General features: G+C 50.3%; 1 protein-coding gene across 3 annotated transcripts in view; it reads left to right on the top strand.

Annotated features, from left to right (window-relative positions):
- Positions 1-18,298, top strand: part of MTOR (mechanistic target of rapamycin kinase) — a 136,825-nt gene that overhangs the window by 94,476 nt on the left and 24,051 nt on the right. For all 3 annotated transcript variants that reach the window (XM_058675171.1, XM_058675160.1, XM_058675165.1), the window contains exons 31-38: positions 1,766-1,866; positions 3,871-3,986; positions 4,921-4,998; positions 5,200-5,307; positions 8,891-9,016; positions 9,099-9,230; positions 14,086-14,201; positions 14,942-15,059. In XM_058675171.1, coding sequence (XP_058531154.1) covers positions 1,766-1,866; positions 3,871-3,986; positions 4,921-4,998; positions 5,200-5,307; positions 8,891-9,016; positions 9,099-9,230; positions 14,086-14,201; positions 14,942-15,059 — 895 coding nt within the window. The remainder of the gene's footprint in view (positions 1-1,765; positions 1,867-3,870; positions 3,987-4,920; positions 4,999-5,199; positions 5,308-8,890; positions 9,017-9,098; positions 9,231-14,085; positions 14,202-14,941; positions 15,060-18,298) is intronic.

Here is an 18,298-nt window from a genome sequence, read left to right as displayed (position 1 = left end):
CGCTGGCTTATTTGAGAGTCAGAGCCGGTAGAAGGCTACTCCATTTAGCTAGGTGAGAAGGGACAGCTAGAGTGTTGAAGGAGTTTGGAGATGTGCTCGTGACAGTTGAGACGCCACGTCCGAGGTCTCTCCAGAGCAGAATGATTGATACAGGCTGCACTGCTTGGTCCCATGTCCCTTCAGTCCCTTGGGTTGTTTCCAGTTCTGTAATTACCTAGAAAGTGCAAGTGGCCTGGAATGCTGCCTGAGGGATTTAAGAATGTAGGGCAAGTCTAAGAGATTTTAGGAGATACTTTTAGGTTTAGGGTGCATTGTCTGTGTTTCTTTTGTTTTGAACATGTATCCAGGACATGCCCGAGGTGGGATCATGGGCCATCTTGGGTTACCAGTAAACTGAGACCCTCACTCCCTTTTCCCATGATCCTCTGCCTCAGGGAGGCTAACTACAGAGACAGCCCCTAAACCGCCCCCCCCCCAAGCCCCACAGCACAAACTGCACCTGCAGCCAGGTGAACCCCTGCTCACACTGTGCCAAAGAGCCTCTGGGGCTTTGAAGACAGATCCTTGGGAGGAGATCACAGACTTTCTAACTAAGTTGTTGGCTTTTTCTTTTTAATATTTATTTATTTTTATTGGAAAGCAGATTTACAGGGAGAAGAAGAGACAGAGAGAAAGATCTTCCAGTCATTGGTTCACTCTCCAAGTGGCCAAGTGGCCAAGTGGCCAGAGCTGAGCCAATCTGAAGCCAGGAGCTTCATTCCAGTCTCCCCCACAGGTGCAGGTGCCCAAGGACTAGACCTGCATTGTTCTCCAACACAATTAGGCAGCAGGATGGGAAGTGTTCTCACACTGCCGTGGTGAAGGCAGTGTCTGTGTCACCGGCTTGGCCACCTTCCCAGGAGCTCCTGACTGTCCCCTGCTCTGTCCCCAAGGAACAGGTTGTTGGCTGTAATCTCTGAGCTTGCTCTGCCTGCACCTGCAAAGGGAAGACAGAACCCGAAAGCATTACTTGCCTGTGGCCACTAGCTAGAAACATTTGGGTTTTATATTAGAAGAACATCACTTTCTGTCCTACTTCCAGGCAAAAGCATCTCCTGTGCTTTTTATTCTATTTGCTTTCATGAAGAAATGGCACATGGGAAGGCAGCAGTCTGAGCCGTGGAGTAGGAGCTCCCTATATGAACAGGACTCTGCTGTCTGTTCTGGGTCCCCAGAGCACCTCATCTCATAGCCCCACCCACATGCACAGTAACTGCAGTTACATGAGTCCTCAAGTAAATGTGGCCACTGTAGGGCCTTGTTCCGGTACAGTCTGGCTTCACTTTCGACTGAAGCCATCTGTGTAGCACTTTCACAGCCACTTCTCTTATAGTTTGAGCACCAACTAATGTCCAGATGTGTCTCCTCAGATTGCTTTCTCAGTACACCTGCCAGCAGGAAACAGCTCAGAGGTCATTGGCATAGGGTAGAAGTTACTTAATATTTATGAAGGGTGCAAATGTTCAGGACACCTCACATCCACGTAAAGTTAGACACAATCCTTACTCATGATAGCCTCACTCTCAGATAAACCGTGAGCACCAGCCACAGAAACCACCAGTAGTCCCGTTGCTTTTTTATTATGACACCACGAGAATACATTCTCTACATGAAGGCTTCCAGCTGGAGGGCAAGCCTAAGAGCCCTGTGGCTCTTGGCTCACTCCAGGGGCGGGAGGAGGACTGGTAGGTTACAGTTAAACTGACTGGTACTTCTCTTCCTATAGGGGGCAGCTCCACCAACAGTGCTGTGAAAAGTGGACCTTGGTAAATGACGAGACTCAAGCCAAAATGGCCCGGATGGCTGCAGCAGCAGCATGGGGCTTGGGTAAGGCTACTCACCCGGACACTGGTCAGGTAGGGAGAGAAGCCTGGGGCTGCAGAGAAAGACACTGGAGCTTCAGAGAGGTGTTGGGCTTACACCAGCATGCAGGACATGTCCAACAACTTCTACTTCTGCCACCCTCATTCCCGTCTCATGCGTTCCCTTGACTTGCTAGATGTGGCTAAAGATGAACACTGAGGGACCTGGCCGGTGGCCTAGCAGCTAAAGTCCTCTCCTTTCACACACCAGGGAGCTTCCCATCCAGCTCCCTGCCTGTGGCCTGGGAAAGCAGTCGAGGATGGCCCAAAGCCTTGGGACCCTGTACCCGCGTGGGAGAACCTGAAGAGGATCCAGACTTCTGGTTTTGGATCTGTGCAGCTGCAGCTGTTGCAGCTGCTTGGGGAATGAATTATCAGACAAAAGAACTTCCTCTTTCACTCTCCTCCTCTCTCTGTATCTGCCTTTCCAATTAAAAACAAACAAACAAAAAAGATGAACATTGAGAGAAGCCAAGAAAAACAGTGTGCAAGCTTCAAACATGGAATGCAGTAGGTGAGGGCAACACACATGGGACACTCCTGTCACCACATTTGGTCTGTTGGTTTACTCCCCAAGTGGCTTCAATGGCCAGAGTTGCACCGATCCGAAGCCAGGAGCCTCTTCCAGGTCTCCCACGCGGGTGCAGGATCCCAAGGCTTTGGGCCATCCTCAACTGCTTTCCCAGGCCACAAGCAGGGAGCTGGATGGGAAGTGGGGATGCTGGGATTAGAACCAGCACTCATATGGGATTGTGGCGCATGCAAGGTGACGATTTTGTCCGCTGTGCTGCGGTGCCGGGCCCATCCTTTATTATCTAAATGTGCATCCTGGAACTTGGCTGACACACAGACAAGGGTAGCCAGAAGCCTGTCCGCCTTGCACTTCCCCAGTGGTTAGAAGCCTCTGACCACCTTGCACGTTCTTGCCCTTGCTGTCTGATACTCATTTCACCCCTACTTGCAGAGGATTTCAAAAGCAGAGACTTGCTTTGAAACCCTGCAGGCTCAGCCTGAGCAGTGCATGTGCTAGGAAGTGATCTCCATGGGGAGGACAGTGAGGACACAGGGGAGCGAGGGGCAAGCTTCACCCCCGAGGCGGAGAAAGGTTACATAACCTGCCTCGTTCCATCCCTCCTGAGTCACTGAGCTTATATCCTTCCCTTTCATGAGCTCTGGGCTGGATCCGGAACATTTTTTAAAAACAAATTGCTTCCTGAGGAGTCATCCTGTGCTGTTTGCTTTCGCCCAGAGGCATAGAGAATGGTTGAACTGATGATCTGCAGTGGAAGGCAGGAAAGCGCCTTGTAAAACGGGCAGCCCTGCGGTTTGCAGCTAATGAAGCGGATATCTTTTCTGCAGATGGTCTCAGAAATCCTGGCATACGGAGCACACCCTTCCACCAGGGGAAGCGCATGTGTCTTCCTGGATGCAGCTGGTTCCCCCAGCTGGCGTGATTGAGACCACCACACTGTGACCTAGCCCATCTCTCTGTTATAACAGAACCCTTTAAAATATTGATCTGCCTCCTGAGGCAGAGATACTGCCAATAATGTGGACAGGCTATTTGTCTGCTCCTGTCCTCTGCCTGTGTAATGGCCATTTCCAGTTGTTTCAGGAAAATCTGATTTGCCTATGTACCACTGAACCCTAAGGTGCTTCCCTGCTGAGGAAGAAAGCCCCGTGTCTCACTGCCGGCAGTCGGAGAGCCACCTAGGTCATGTGCCACCTGCAAGCTGACTATGTTTGCACTCGTGTGTTCCCCACATCTCTCGTGGGGTACCCGGTAGCAGCAGAGTCCTCTGTTAGGAAGACAGGTGGGACTTTGTAAGGTCAACTCCCACATGTGTCGGAAGGTGCAACGGGCACCCTAAGCTAAGGAGAGGGATAGCGGCGAAGCCTGTGGGAGTCACTGCCACTGTCACAGGCAGCTGTCCCCGACCCCGTGTTGCCTGTCTCTGTGTGCCCCTAGGCCAGTGGGACAGCATGGAGGAGTACACCTGCATGATCCCCCGGGACACCCACGATGGCGCATTCTACAGAGCCGTGCTGGCGTTGCATCAGGACCTCTTCTCATTGGCCCAACAGGTAAAAACCTCCATGTCCCTAGACCTTCCGGGAAGGAAAAGGTAGCCTACATAGGAGCTTGGGTCAGTAAGCAGTTGCCCTTCAGCTCTGGGACTGTATTGACATAATTCCGTGAGCTCATGCCGTACTCAGTAACAGCTCTCATTGTGCTTGCTTTAGGAATTTGCTTCTTGGATCATTGTTGCTTCTTTTTTGTCACCTTGCCTTAGCAAGGTTTCTTGTTGCAAAGAGAAGCAAAGAGTTTCACCAAGGGAGGATTCAGTAATCTTGGTGCCACAAGGCTCTCCAGGCCAAGGCAGAGTGGCCACATTGTTTACTGTCCGCAGGGGCAGGTGCTGTGCTGCAGAATGCAAGCACCTCTTGGAGGAGGTGCTTGGGGGGTGGGTCTTCCCCCTCCCCCCCCCCCCCCGCAGAGATGGGGTCACAGTAATTAACCCGAAGTATGCACAAGAGCACAGGAGAGATTTTTAATTGATGGCCCTACAAGGCTCATATTGCTATCGTCTGGCATCCCCTGGGCTCTGATTTGCATGACAAGGCCATCCCTGTCAAACACCAAGGCTCGGAGATCCCTGCAGATTTCAGAGAGCTTCTGTATGTGTGTGCAAGCCCAGAAAGGGCAAGTGAAGGAAGGCAGACCCCCAAGGGTGTCCTGAGCTTTGGCCCACAGCCTGCTGCTGCACTGTGCCTGTCGCAGTGGAGTTCCCTGTGGCCATCCTAGGCTGTGACCGTAGCCTTAGGTGTCAGGCTTTTAGCTGCCAAATGTTTCTGTTAGTGAGAAATTGGGTAATACTTTTCACTCACTGTTCAGGTCTGGGAATAGCTTGCTTGTTTATCTCCTGTGAAGTTTTCTGAAGTTTGGGAGACAAATAACATTTGCAAGTCTTTGGCAAGTCCGGAGCTCGGGTCCAGGCGTTCTGTGTTTCTCTCCTAGTGCATTGACAAGGCCAGGGACCTGCTGGACGCAGAACTGACCGCCATGGCAGGGGAAAGCTACAGCCGAGCGTACGGGGTGAGTGTCATACTCTGGCCTTGTTGGGTTTGAAGCGTCTTTCAGTTCTTTTTCTCAGAGTGAGACTCACATGCTGTTGGGAATGTGCCCGTTTTCTCGGGTCAGCAGAGACCTTGACACCGGAAGGAATGATTGAAGTTAATCCTGTCTTCTGGATTGTTCATGCGGTAATTGGGTTGGAATGTGTTTTGCTTCCATCAGGCCATGGTTTCTTGCCACATGCTGTCTGAGCTGGAGGAGGTTATCCAGTACAAACTTGTGCCCGAGCGACGGGAGATCATCCGCCAGATCTGGTGGGAGCGACTGCAGGTGAGGCTGGTCGAGGGCCGCGCTGAGCCCGGCATCCCCACTGCTCCCCCACTGCTCTCGGCATGCTGTGCCTGTGTCCTCCGCGGTGCTCGGACCTGGCCGACCAGACCCAACACTTGCCCTTGGCCTGAGCTCCAGTGGAGGGAGAACAGCTGATTTTCCAGCTTTTCTCTTCTCTAGGATAAGATAAAATATAATTTTTTATGATTAAGGAAGGAAGGAAGGAAAGAAAAGAGGGATGAAAGAAATTAGCACTTATGACCAGCCAATTAAAATCATTAACCTCCCAGTCGGTGATTCTCAGCCTTGGGTTAGTGGCACAAGAGGCTCTCCTGGAAGGCTGGTGCCGAGGCCATTTCCGGACCAGTGAAAATATTTGGGGTAGACTCAGAATCCGTCTTTCAGGCTCCCTGCATGATTCCATGGGCAGCCAACACAGAATCCCTGCTTCAAACACTTTCATGCACCCACCCACCCCACGTCCAACTATTTTTTTTTTATTTATTTATCTTTATTGGAAAAACAGATTTACAGGACAAGAAAAGACAGAGAAAAGAGCATCCACCTGCTGGTTCACTCCCCAAATGACCACAGTGACTAGAGATGAGCTGATCTGAAGCCAGGAGCTTCCTCCAGGTCTCCCATGCATGTGCAGTGCCCCAAGGTTTAGAGCCATCCTCTGCTGCCTTCCTGGGCCACAGCAGGGAGCTGGATCAGAAGCGGAGCAGCCTGGACTTGAACCAGCACCCATATGGGATGCTTACACTTGCAAGCGGAGCACTAGCCGTTAAACCATTGCACTGGCCCCACATCCAGCTATTTTTAAACATGTTGCCAGGTGTTCTCATTCACCGCCTCCTGCTGTCTACTGTTCCCTGGGGTAGAGTTGAACACTTCTCACTGCAGTTTGCATTTAAACAGAACCCTTTGCAAGTGTTCCATCATTTTCATTGTAGCCTTCTGGTCACCGTAGCCCAAGCAGATGTCAGTTCTAAAAGTGGCAGTTAGCCGTCTTTAGTGTTCTTGGAGAGGGCAGCTGGCTCCCTTCTTCTGTGAATGGGCAGGAGGGAGAATCGCTCGTCTCCATGCTCTTCACACTTGGCCTTGCAATTATGATCCGTTTCCTCTTGGCCAGCTTTGTGCCTATTTCAGTTCTCTAGCAGACCACTTGAGAGCTGTGCTACCAGACTTTCATAAGGCTGGAAGAGAACTCTGACTCCCAGCTCCATTCCTGCCTAGCAGGCTCGGGCCACATTCCCCGGGTTGGAAAGGTCATAGCAAAGGAGCGTCTGTGAATGCATTCGTTCGTGGCTCTGGAGTGAGCACATACAGTTCTTCTCCATGTTTTATTAGTAATCATGAAATGCCCAGTCTGTGTTTTGATGGAAAATTGTCTACTGGGCACAGAAAGAATTTCAAACACTGAGCCTTTCTCCTGCCTTGAGCACACCCTGGATTTTTTGAGTGGCTGTTACAGGCTGAAGAGTTTCCCAACCAATCAGAGACCTGATGACTCTTCTGACAGTCTGACAAGTGGGACTTAATCCAAGTAGAGACTGGGACGGGTAATAATGGGTTGAGTTAGTGCTCAGGAGGGCAGGCGCATGTCTGGATTCCCCAGCACCCCACCATCACTTTCAGCCTGAGAGACTTACCTGTGTTGGGGAGCCAAGATGGCTGTGGCCTAGATTGTTTCAGCATCTGGGAAAAACTAAAAACTACCCATTGATGAGAAATAAGCAAAACAATCACTCAGTGTTCTTTCTAAAACAGTTACTCAGTGTACTTTTTTCTATTTTTCTAACTTTCCAAGTCATTATTGTCACACTTAACGGGATGGAAAAATATTGTCCAGGGCCTGCAAATAAAGCACTACATTGTGGTGGAAATTTGGCTCTATGTGGATGGCTCCCTGCCCACGCACTCAATGAACTGCCTGGGCTGGCCCAGGGCCATTTGTGGTCAAGTCATCTCAATTGAAATCCCCACCCAGGAACCTCCAGCAGGATGGGGTGGAGAGGTCAGCCTGGCCCGCGCTGGCTCTTCTCTGACCTTGAGTCCTGTGGGCAGGCTCATACTGCAGCCCATCATGGCCGGAAGCCCAAGCTCACGGCTGCTCAGTTTCTAAGTGAATCTGCACAGAGGGCGGCTCCGTGGGTTTGCAGAAATCACCCGTGAAGACCAGATGGCAGGAGCCTCACCACTCCTGCAGTCTGACTCCTTGCCAAGGAGGATGGGAAAGAAATTCAGTCATTTGATATAAAATTAGCTCAGCCCCTTTCATAGCGATTAATTTGCTCCTTTGTTTAATTACAAGGAGCTCGTATGTGTAAACTAATGAAGCTTTTCCCCTTTCCATCCGTAGTTTTTGATCAGAAATGTGGAAAATAAGAAGGCGTCAAAGGCGGCCAGTTCACATGCCCCTGGAAGTCAGGTTCAGGCTTAACAACTCAGGAACATAATTGCTCCCAACTTATGCTCCACAGCATTTCGAAGTATTAAATATATAAGCTGCTTTTAGTTTTTTGAGTTTTGAATGATGTTGGTATAATTTCTTTTGTCAGTGATGGTCATCTTCAACCAGAGAGGCTGAAGCCTAACACTAAAGATTTAGAAATGACTGACTTATAATCCAGAAAAGAAATTGAAATAACTGGGGGCCAGCGCTGTGGCATAGCAAGTTAATCCTCTGCTACAGTCCTGTGATCTTATGAGGGTACTGGTTCAAGTCTCAACTGCTTTGCTTCCCATCCAGCTCTCTGCTAATGACCTGGGAAAGCAGTGGAGGGTGTCCAGGGCCATCTCACTCTTGTGAGAGACCAGGTAGAAACTCCTTGTTTCCAGTTTCAGCCCAGATCTGGCTGTTGTGGCCGTTTGAGGAGTGAACCAGTGGATGGAGGATCTCTCTCTCTGTCTCTCCTTCTTTCTTAACTCTGTCTTTCCAGGAAAAAAATAAATTTTAAAGCATTTTAAGAAAAATGGGTTTTTTTCTTTTTTTTTAAAGATAAATATATTTTTTAAAAAATAAATATATTTTTTATTACAAAGTCAGATATACAGAGAGCAGGAGAGACAGAGAGGAAGATCTTCCGTCCGATGAGTCACTCCCCAAGTGACCGCAACAGCTGGTGCTGCACTGATCCAAAGCCAGGAACCTGGAGCCTCTTCTGGGTCTCCCACGCGGGTGCAGGATCCCAAGGCTTTGGACCGTCCTCGACTGCTTTCCCAGGCCACAAGCAGGGAGCTGGATGGGAAGTGGAGCTGCCGGGATTAGAACCAGCGCCCATATGGGATCCCGTGGCGTGTTCAAGGAGAGGACCTTAGCCACTAGACCACGCTGCTGGGCCCTAGAAAAAATGTTATGTAGATTGCCCAATGTCACATAAACAGTAAATGGCAGAGCCAGGGCTTCAACTCCAGCCCCACCCCCCCACCCCCGCTCTCTTGAATGGTATCCCTAGTGTGGAAAAGTTTAGGTTGTATCTTTGAATCTCCTCTTTTGCTGTAGGGTGGGTTTCTCTGTTGCTTGAGGAAATGAAGATACAGCAGAGGATGTGTCTAACTTCGTTGCTGGCAATTCTAGGGCTGCCAGCGTATCGTAGAGGACTGGCAGAAAATCCTCATGGTGCGGTCCCTTGTGGTCAACCCTCACGAAGACATGAGAACGTGGCTCAAGTACGCAAGCCTGTGTGGCAAGAGCGGCAGGCTGGTGAGTAGCCCCACCACTGAGGCAGGAGGCCTGGTGCTGCTGCTCTGGTTCCCTTTGTAACCTAATTTCTCTTGTTTTCAAGGCTCTTGCGCATAAAACCCTAGTGTTGCTTCTGGGAGTTGATCCGTCTCGCCAGCTTGACCATCCTTTGCCAACCGTTCACCCGCAGGTGACCTATGCCTACATGAAGAACATGTGGAAGAGCTCCCGTAAGGTGAGCTGTGTCCATCCTCCAGGGGGTCACCTCAGAATGCTCACCTGACCTGTTTCTTGCGGCTTGCTTAAAGCCCAGACTGGACACAGTGGTGTCTAACCATCTAGAATCCCTCGGGGGTGGGGAGTTCCTTCGCATTCCAAAGCTCCGAGGCTTACATCCACACAGAGAATCCTAGCTGAGCTGCATGTACGCCATTGGTCAGAGCAGTGAGACAGATCAGTTAATCCACGAAGTGCTAAGATATGAAAAGCACAATTTCTGACTACCAGAAGATGGGCTGGCTGTCCTATACAAGAACTGCGTGTTTGTGACAACACGTGTGTTTCAGCCAAGAGCAGTTTGGTTTCGACAGACTTCTAGTCTCCTTTGCCATCATCAGTTTGGACTCAGAAGCAACCCCACAGGGTGTGATGCTGGAATCTTGAGGCCAGTGGAAATTCCTCTGTCTTCACAGACAAGCTGTTAAGCAATAGATGTGACTGCTAGGATTGCAGTTTTTTTATTTTTTAAATAATCTGCTTGTGTGATGATGGTGACTAACAAAAAGTAGACCCCAGAGGCAAAATCAGCACCTCCTTTGGCTCTCTGCTTTTTCTCCTTACCAAAAAGGATGACCAAGGCTTCTCTCCCTCTGTACTGGGGCTCCCACAGTGGATCCCGAATTGAGAAAGGAGTGAATGCCAGTACCTGGAGCCCTGGTTGTAAAGTTCTGATTTAAAAAAAAAAAAAAAAAAAAAAAAAAGGCTTGTGTCTGATGAAGGGGTGCGAGAAGGCCTTGGGCTTCACCTGGAAGCTGCCTTCTGCTGCCAGGTGACGGTGCGTGGCCCTGAGAGCGGGGTCTGCTCTGCACGCAGGCGGGCACTGCCTTCTGCTGCCAGGTGACAGTGCGTGGCCCCGGGAGCGGGGTCTGCTCTGCACGCAGGCGGATACTGCCTTCTGCTGCCAGGTGATGGTGCGTGGCCCCGGGAGCGGGATCTGCTCTGCACGCAGGCGGGCACTGCCTTCTGCTGCCAGGTGACGGTGCGTGGCCCCGGGAGCGGGGTCTGCTCTGCACGCAGGCGGGCACTGCCTTCTGCTGCCAGGTGACGGTGCGTGGCCCCGGGAGCGGGGTCTGCTCTGCACGCAGGCGGGCACTGCCTCCTGCGGAATTCGACCTTGATGCAGAGCACTCAAGCTTCTTTCTCCCAACATGTGATTTGGTGAATTTGCGTTTGTTGTTTTGCTTTGTCTTTTGATCTGTGGTAGGCTCCCAGACCACGGCCTTTCTGATTCAAAACCTGACCTCTTCGAGGCAAATGAGAAAACCAGAAGGTGCTGGATCCGAATACAGTCTGGTTTCCTTCCTCAGCGAGGTCTCCAGACTTTTAATATCCTGCCATAGGCAAGCAGAAGGAAGCCTTTTGGTAATATTCCAGCCAAAAGTGATTTCTTTCAGCATCTGATCACAGCCCAGCTTCTCCGCAGAGTACTGGCCCACATTCTGCTGGGATTAAATACTTAGAAATCCATTTCAAGTTAGGTGCTTGGATTTGAAGCCCAGAGCTGGGGCTTCATAGCTGCACAGTGCGTGCTGCTGAGCCAGTCACTTTTTCTTTTTCTTTCTTTCTTTTTTTTTTTTTTTTTTTTTTGATTTATTTATTTTTATTTGAGTGGCAAAGCTGCAGAGAAAGTACAGAGAGAGCGAGTTCCCATTTACTGCTTCACTCCCACAATAGCCTCAAAGGCCAGAACTGGGCCAGTCGGAAGCTAGGAGCCTAGAACTTCTTTCAAGTCTCCCACCTGGCGTAGGGGTCCAAGCACTCGGGCCATCTGCCACTGCTTACCCAGGCACAGCAGCAGGCAGATGGATTGAAGGGAATAGCTGGGACTTGAACGCTACCAGTATGGGATCCTGGCTCTGCAGGCAGAAGCTTAAGCTACTGCTCAACAGTACTGGACCCTCTCTCTTTTTGAAGATTTCTTTATTTGTTTGTTTATTTGAAAGGCTGTTAATGGGTGGGGTGATGAGGGCTGCTGGCATGGTGGCTTAGCAGCAAGCTAATACTCACCCTACAGCACCAGCATTCCACGTGGATGCTGATTTGTCTTCTAGCTGATCCAATTCCCACCCAAGTCCCTGCTTATGGCATGGGAAGGCAACAGAGGACAGCTCAAGTCCTTGGCCCCTGCACCCAGGTGGAAGACCCAGAAGAAGCTCCTAGTTCCTGACTTAAGATCAGCCCAGCGCTGGCCATTGCAGCCATTTGAAGAATGAACGAGTGGACAGAAGATTCTCTGTCTGTCTCTTTCCCTATCTTTGTCCTTCTCTCTGAAAATCTGCTTTTCAAATTAAAAAAAAATTAATCTTTACAAAGAGGGCAGAGAGAGAGACAGAGAGGACTCTCCAAATGACCGCAGTGGCCAGAGCTGGGGTGATCTGAAGCCAGGTCTATCACATGGGTGCTGGGCCCGATGACTTGGAAGCAGCCAGGACTCAAACCAGCAGCCGTGTCGATGCCAGCACTGCGATGAGGCTTCACTTACGACACCACACTGACTCCTTTTTTTTTTTTTCTTTTATTTATTCATTTATTTGGAAGGTAGAAATAAGAGAGAGGGAGAGAGCAAAATCTTCCATTCACTGGTTCACTCTGCAGATGGCTGCAGCAGCTGGAGCTGGTCCATTCTGATGCCAGGAGCCAGGAGTTTCTTCTTAGTCTCCCACATGGGTGCAGGAGCCAAAGCACTTGAGCCATTCTCTCCTGCTTTCCCAGGCCCATCAGCACAGAGCCAGACTGGAAGTGGAGCAGCCAGGACTCAAAACAACACCCATATGGGACACCAGTCCCGCAGACAGTGGCTTCATCCGCTGTGGCCCAGTAGCGGCCAGAACCAGTTGCTCTGACAGACAGGATGGTACACTGATTTCACCTGCTACACACAAGAATCTATGACAAAGGACAGTGCCCATGTGAGGGAAGGCATCGGGACTAGGAGCCTGTCGAATGGGAGACGCTCCAGTCATCCAGAGCCGGACTCGGCCTTCCATGAGATTTCCCTGGGCCAGGGATGACATTCTGGACTACAGATCACCCAGACAGGCAGGACTGGGAACTGCGCCCAGCCTGCACTCTGTTGGCCTGGCCTGTGTTGGGCTGAGAGAACAAATCAATCGCTTTTTCCCGCTTGATTATTGAGAGTGCAGGAAAGTTTTTTCCTTTTTCTGTTCCTAGAAAATGAATTACCTTTGCTATTGGATAGAGTCTCTCATACTGGGTGAACTGCATGTTTGGCTTCAAATCCAAATACCAAAGCTCCCTGGTTTAAGGTGTTTTGTTTGTTTGTTTTTTGCATTCAGCCCTGGAAGTGCACCAGAAAGAGCTTGAACTCTGCACCTGCATTGTCAGGGACACTAAGCAGCTCTGCGCAGGACCAGGCGTCAGTGTCCCTAGCCATGCTCCTCCCTAGCCATGCTCCTGCCTGTGTGACACACACACAGATTGTGCTGAGTGATCCATCACCTTCCCAGTGTTTGATCTCTTCAGTACTGTCTCCCAATTCATTTGCAAAACATCAGATTTAAGTCTGGCCAATGTAGGTGGAAAAGCTGAAGAAACATTTATCACTTCCCAGGAGTGAGATACTAATGGAATTCATTTGTCAAAGTCATCAGTGAGTTGTGGTGCTCTGGGAAGGCAGGTGTCTAAGAGAGACAGGTGTCTGGTTCACTGTGGGGACGTCTGTGTGTCTTCCCAGCCTTCATGCATGGTTTGGCTGCCAAATCACTTGTTCCTCATTGTTATCCTGGCTCTGGATTTAACCCTATCTGTTGATGTTAATTAATTCCTCATATTGAAAAGTATCTGAGGTTGAGCACGGACCCAAAGCTGGGAGGGTTCTATTTTTCTTCAAGGTCATCATCACTAATTTGCTTTCATCTAAAAACAAAACAAACAAAAGCCTCAGGTATAATGCGCTGTACAAAGGCCTGTAATTTATTTGAAGTGTGGATTTTTCTTCCTCCTTTTCTGCGGCACAGAACACATAGTGTCTTTGTAGATTCTCTTACAGGTTTTTTCCTCCTTGTGTTAGTAGATTTTGGTTGTTTCATTTCCCGTTTGAGCTTTGATGCCTCTAAGCTCTCCCCATCTCCTTCCTGGAAACCCTTTGCAAACAACATGCATGCCAGTCAGGAAAACACGGAGGAGTGCAGTGTGCCCCTGTGTCTGCCCTTTCCTAGTTCCTAGTTCACTTCTCTGATCCTAACAGCTATCCTCGGCTTGCTTGCCATAGACTCCCAAAGTGCAAGTGGATCTGTCTCCCCAGGGATGTGCCAAGCACATGGCTCCCAAACTGCTGAGTTCACCGGGGTGTACTCCCTCAGCTCAGGGTTCAAGAGGTTCCCTCACCCCCTGCCCTGCATTCTTACTGAGGGTTTTATCTGTGTTTAAATCTGTGGTTTTTCATTACGCTGTGGTGTCCAAGGTGCTGTGGTGTTGTAAACAGATATTGGAGTCTCATTAGCCTGAAACGATTCCCCATAAGCACGATTTCCCCCAGGGCAGTGTGTTAATAGTGAAGGAAAAAGTTGTTTTTCAGGGTAACAAGACATGGAACATTCCCAAGGCTTACTTAAGCTGGGAACTGTAGTTGGCAAAGGAGAACTAAGGTTTGAGTGAACCGGGAATCTTCATGAGAAGCACAGTCCCCTGGCAGCACTGTGCCCCGGACCCCTGTCTTGTGGGGTCCTTAGCTGAGTGCTGGGTCTTTTCATTTGGGGGTGGGTTGACTGAGCAGCCTATCCAACGGGTAGCAGTTCCTTTCTCGTGAGGTTGGGCCGCATGCCAAGTGGCTCTGTGTGTCTTTGCCGCAGATCGACGCCTTCCAGCACATGCAGCACTTTGTGCAGACTGTGCAGCAGCAGGCCCAGCACGCCATTGCCACGGAGGACCAGCAGCACAAGCAAGAGCTGCACAAGCTCATGGCCCGGTGAGGTCCCCATGACCCCCGCCCTGGGCCAGCTGCATCCCAACCCTCCCAGAGGCCCCTGCATGGGCAGGGCGGAGGGGGCCAGGCCAGGCTGCCCGGACAGCTGGTGGCTGGCATCTCTCTCACCTCCCTCCTGGGAACCCCAGGCAGCCATGGATATGATGCTGCCCAGAGACTCATCCCTCCTTTCCCCAAAGCTCAGCAGCATGAGCACACCCACGTGTTCTTCTTGATCTTGTTTCCAAACCCCAAAGAAGCTGGTAATTAGATGTGTGACTCTAAAGAACTTGCTGAACCTCTCTGTGCCTCCATTTCCTTATCCTCTAGAAGAGATAGTTAGGGTTCCTTCTCCAAAGGTGGTGTAACATGGAGTGAGGATGTGAGGATGGTGCAGAGAACAGTGTCAGGCATTCCAAGCAGCCTGCAATACAACAGTGGTCAGTAAACAGTACAGAAAGGATGGAGGGGACGGGAAAGGAGAAGCCATACAGCAATCAACAAGAAAAACAGTTCACAGTGACTGTGACCCACCAAAATGGATTTGGCCTGGAGTGGTGTACCTGACCTTGAAGGGTCGAGAAGAAAAGATGATACCTTAGAAGGTTTTCCCAGAAGCCTGTCGCCTTGCTGCTGTGCCACTGACAGTTGTGCTGGTTCCCTCCTGTGGCTGCCTGGAGCAGGAGACACCAGGAAGGCCTTTGGATTCCACAGCGACACAGGCTTGGGTTCTTTCTTTGCAGCTGTTTCCTGAAGCTTGGAGAGTGGCAGCTGAACCTGCAGGGCATCAACGAGAGCACCATCCCCAAGGTGCTGCAGTACTACAGTGCCGCCACGGAGCACGACCGCAGCTGGTACAAGGTAGGCACCAGCCGCACACAGCCGGTACAAGGTGAGGCACCAGCCGCACACAGCCGGTACAAGGTGAGGCACCAGCCGCACACAGCTGCGGCCTTCCTGTGTCCCTCGGAGAATGTCAGTGTTGGAAAAACCTTGATTGGCAGAGTGCGTGCTGCGCCGCTGCCGTAGGGGACATGGAGGGCTGACCTGTTGCTGAGCCTCAGTGCCAGCCTCCAGCAGCGTCTGAACACACGGTTCCTCTCTGCACTGCTGTCTTTCCTTGGGCCACCAGGCCCTGCCCGGCTTCTCTCTGAGTTCCATCCCTGCTTGCTTCTCAACTAGGAATTTTTCTTTCAAGATTTATTTATTTTTATTGGAAAGTCAGCTATACAGAGAGGAGGAGGGACAGAGAGGAAGATCTTCACTCCCCAGGTGGTCACTACAGCCAGAGCTGCACCAATTCGAAGCCAGGAGTCAGGAGCTTCCTCCAGGTCTTCCACACAGATGCAGGGTCCCAAGGCTTTGGACTACCTTGACTGCTTTCCCAGGCCACAAACAGGGATCTAGATGGGAAGCAGGGCTGCTGGGATTAGAACCAGCCCCCAGATGGGATCCTGGCACGTGCAAAGCAAGGACTTCAGCCACTGGGCTACTGTGCCAGGCCCTCAGCTAGGAATTTAATTTTCTTTGTTTTTTGTTGTAAGTGTTTGGGTAACATCTTTTCAAAAAGATAAACAGGTCATGTAGAACAGACTTGGTTGGTGCAAGGCTGGCTCTGGCAGGCATGTGTCTTCAGTGAGCACACACATTCTCCTCTGTTAGTATATTTGCTGAGTGGCGTCTGGTGGCAGCTGCTTGATGTAGCATGTATCATCGGTTTCTTTTCCAGTACCTTCTACACTGGCTAGTGCTTGGTGAATTAATCCCTCTGAAAACCACAGGCACATTCACAATCAACTCTATCTTCATTTAGTAAGCACGCTGCATCTGATGCAGAAAAGGCCCACCGCCTGGCCAAAGGTGATAACTGTCCAGTCAAGCCTTGATTAGCTGAACCCTGACGAGGCAGAACTGTTCGCTTTCAGAGTTACTTAAGTCAGCTTTAGTCACAAACGGGGTCCTGAAACTAGTTTTAGAGGGTTTTGTTTTGTTTTATTTAACAGGTTTATTTATTTGCGAGGAAGTGTTAGAAGAAGGAACAAATGTTCCATCTGTTAATTGACTCTGCCAGTGGCTGCCAGGAGGCCAACGTCTGGCCCGCCCATGTGGTGGCAGCAGCGTAGGCACTGAATCCCTCTGTGCTGCCATTCCCAGGCCGTTAGCAGGGAGCTGAGTCGGAGGTGGAGCACCTGGGATACAACTAGGAATCCATATAGCATGTCAGCGTCGCAGGCATCAGCTCAACCTACTACTTCTAGTTTTCATTAAAAAAAAAAAAAAAGATTTATTTATTTATTTGGAAAGTCAGATTCACAGAGTGAAGGAGAAACAGAAAGGTCTTCCACCCACTGGTTCACTCCCCAAGTAGCCACATCAGCCGAAGCTAAGCCAGTCCAAAGCCAGGAGCCAGGAGCTTCTTTCAGGTCTCCCTCACAGATACAGGATCTCAAGGCTTTGGGCCGTCCTCGACTGTTTTCCCAGACCATAAGCACGGAACTGCAAGAGAAATGGAGCAGCCCATATGAACCGGCACCCATGTGGGATCCCAGGCATGCAAGGCGAGGACTTTAGCCACTAGACTACTGTGCCAGGCCCTAGTTTTCATTTTTAAAAAGCATTTTCTGGAGGCCAGCACAGTGGTGTAGCAAGCTAATCCCCCTCCTGCAGCACTGGCATTCTGTATGGGAACCTATTCTAATCCCAGTCGCTCCATTTCTTTTTTTTTTTTAAGATTTATTTTTATTATCAGAAAGTCAGATATCCAGAGAAGAGAGACAGAGAGGAAGGCTCTTCCATCCAGTCATCACTCCCTAAGAGGCCGCAATGGCTATAGCTGTGCCAATCCGAAGTCAGGAGCCCAAAGCCTCTTCCGGGTCTCCCACGCAGGTGCAGGGTCCCAAGGCTTTGGGCTGTCCTTGACTGCTTTCCCAGGCCACAAGCAGGGAGCTGGATGGGAAGCGGGGTTTCTGGAACTAGAACTGGCACCCATATGGGATCCTGGCGTGCTCAAGGCGAGGAGTTTAGCTGCTAGGCTACTGTGCCAGCCCCAGTTGTTCCATTTCTAATCCAGCTTTCTGCCCAAGGCCTTCGACCTCTGCACCCTTGTGGGAGACCCAGAAGTAGCTGCTGACTCCCAGATGGGCCCAGTGCTGGCCATTGCATCCATTTGGGAACTGAACCAGCAGATGGAAGATCTTTGTCTTTCCCTCTCTATTGCTGACTTTGAAGTAAAAAGTGAAGAATTTTTTTTTTTTAAAGCATTTCCTACCATAATGTGGGTTCCTTGTATTTTGTTTTGTCCTGTGCCTTCTGCTGGCAATCTTTTAGCCCTGTGTGCCTGCCAAGACTCCCTGTCTTCTTCACCATAACCCCAGATTGGTGCCCGCTGCATGGTGGACATGGAGCAGGTGTCTGTTAGATAAGTCAAGGTGTAAGAAAACACCGTGGGTCACCACAGAACTTTTACTCACCAAGTAAGGGTCAGTTAGGGTTAGTCAGAGCTGCCCCAGTGGGAAAATGGGCACCTCGAGGTTAAAGGCTTTTAGCAAGGGACACAGGAATTTCCCAACTCTCCAGAAAGTCCAATTAGTAGTAGATTGCTTGATATCCTGCTAGCGTGGCAAAGTGACCAAGTCCCAAATCCAGTTCTGTCTCCCAGGTAAAGGTATGCTCAAAAGTAACCATAGCTCCAAACCTTAGAGACAGGAGGAGTTCTCCATTGTCCAAATAAACAAAGAAACTGCCTGCCGCCATCTGCTGCTGGGCCTGCTTCTTCACAGGCCATGGTCCCCATGTGGGGCCAGGCAGGCAGATGAGGCTCTCTGTATCTTTCCTTGTCCGCTGTCGTATGACTGACCTTCCCCGTGACTTCTGCGAAGGACGGGAATCACTGGCTGCCTGCCCACACCTCTACTCTTACACAGTCTCTTCCAATCGCGTTTTTAAACGTTTATTTATTTGAAAGTCAGCATTACAGAGAGAGGGAGAGACAGAGATCTTCTGTCCACTGGTTCATTCCCTAAATAGCCACAAAGGCCAGAGCTGCGCCAGGCTAAAGCCAGGTGCTTAATCCGGTCTTCCACATGGATGCAGGATTTCAA

Source organism: Ochotona princeps, chromosome 2 (genome assembly GCF_030435755.1).
Source record: "Ochotona princeps isolate mOchPri1 chromosome 2, mOchPri1.hap1, whole genome shotgun sequence".
Classification (NCBI taxonomy): Eukaryota; Metazoa; Chordata; class Mammalia; order Lagomorpha; family Ochotonidae; genus Ochotona; species Ochotona princeps.
This window is presented reverse-complemented; position numbering and strand designations above follow the sequence as displayed.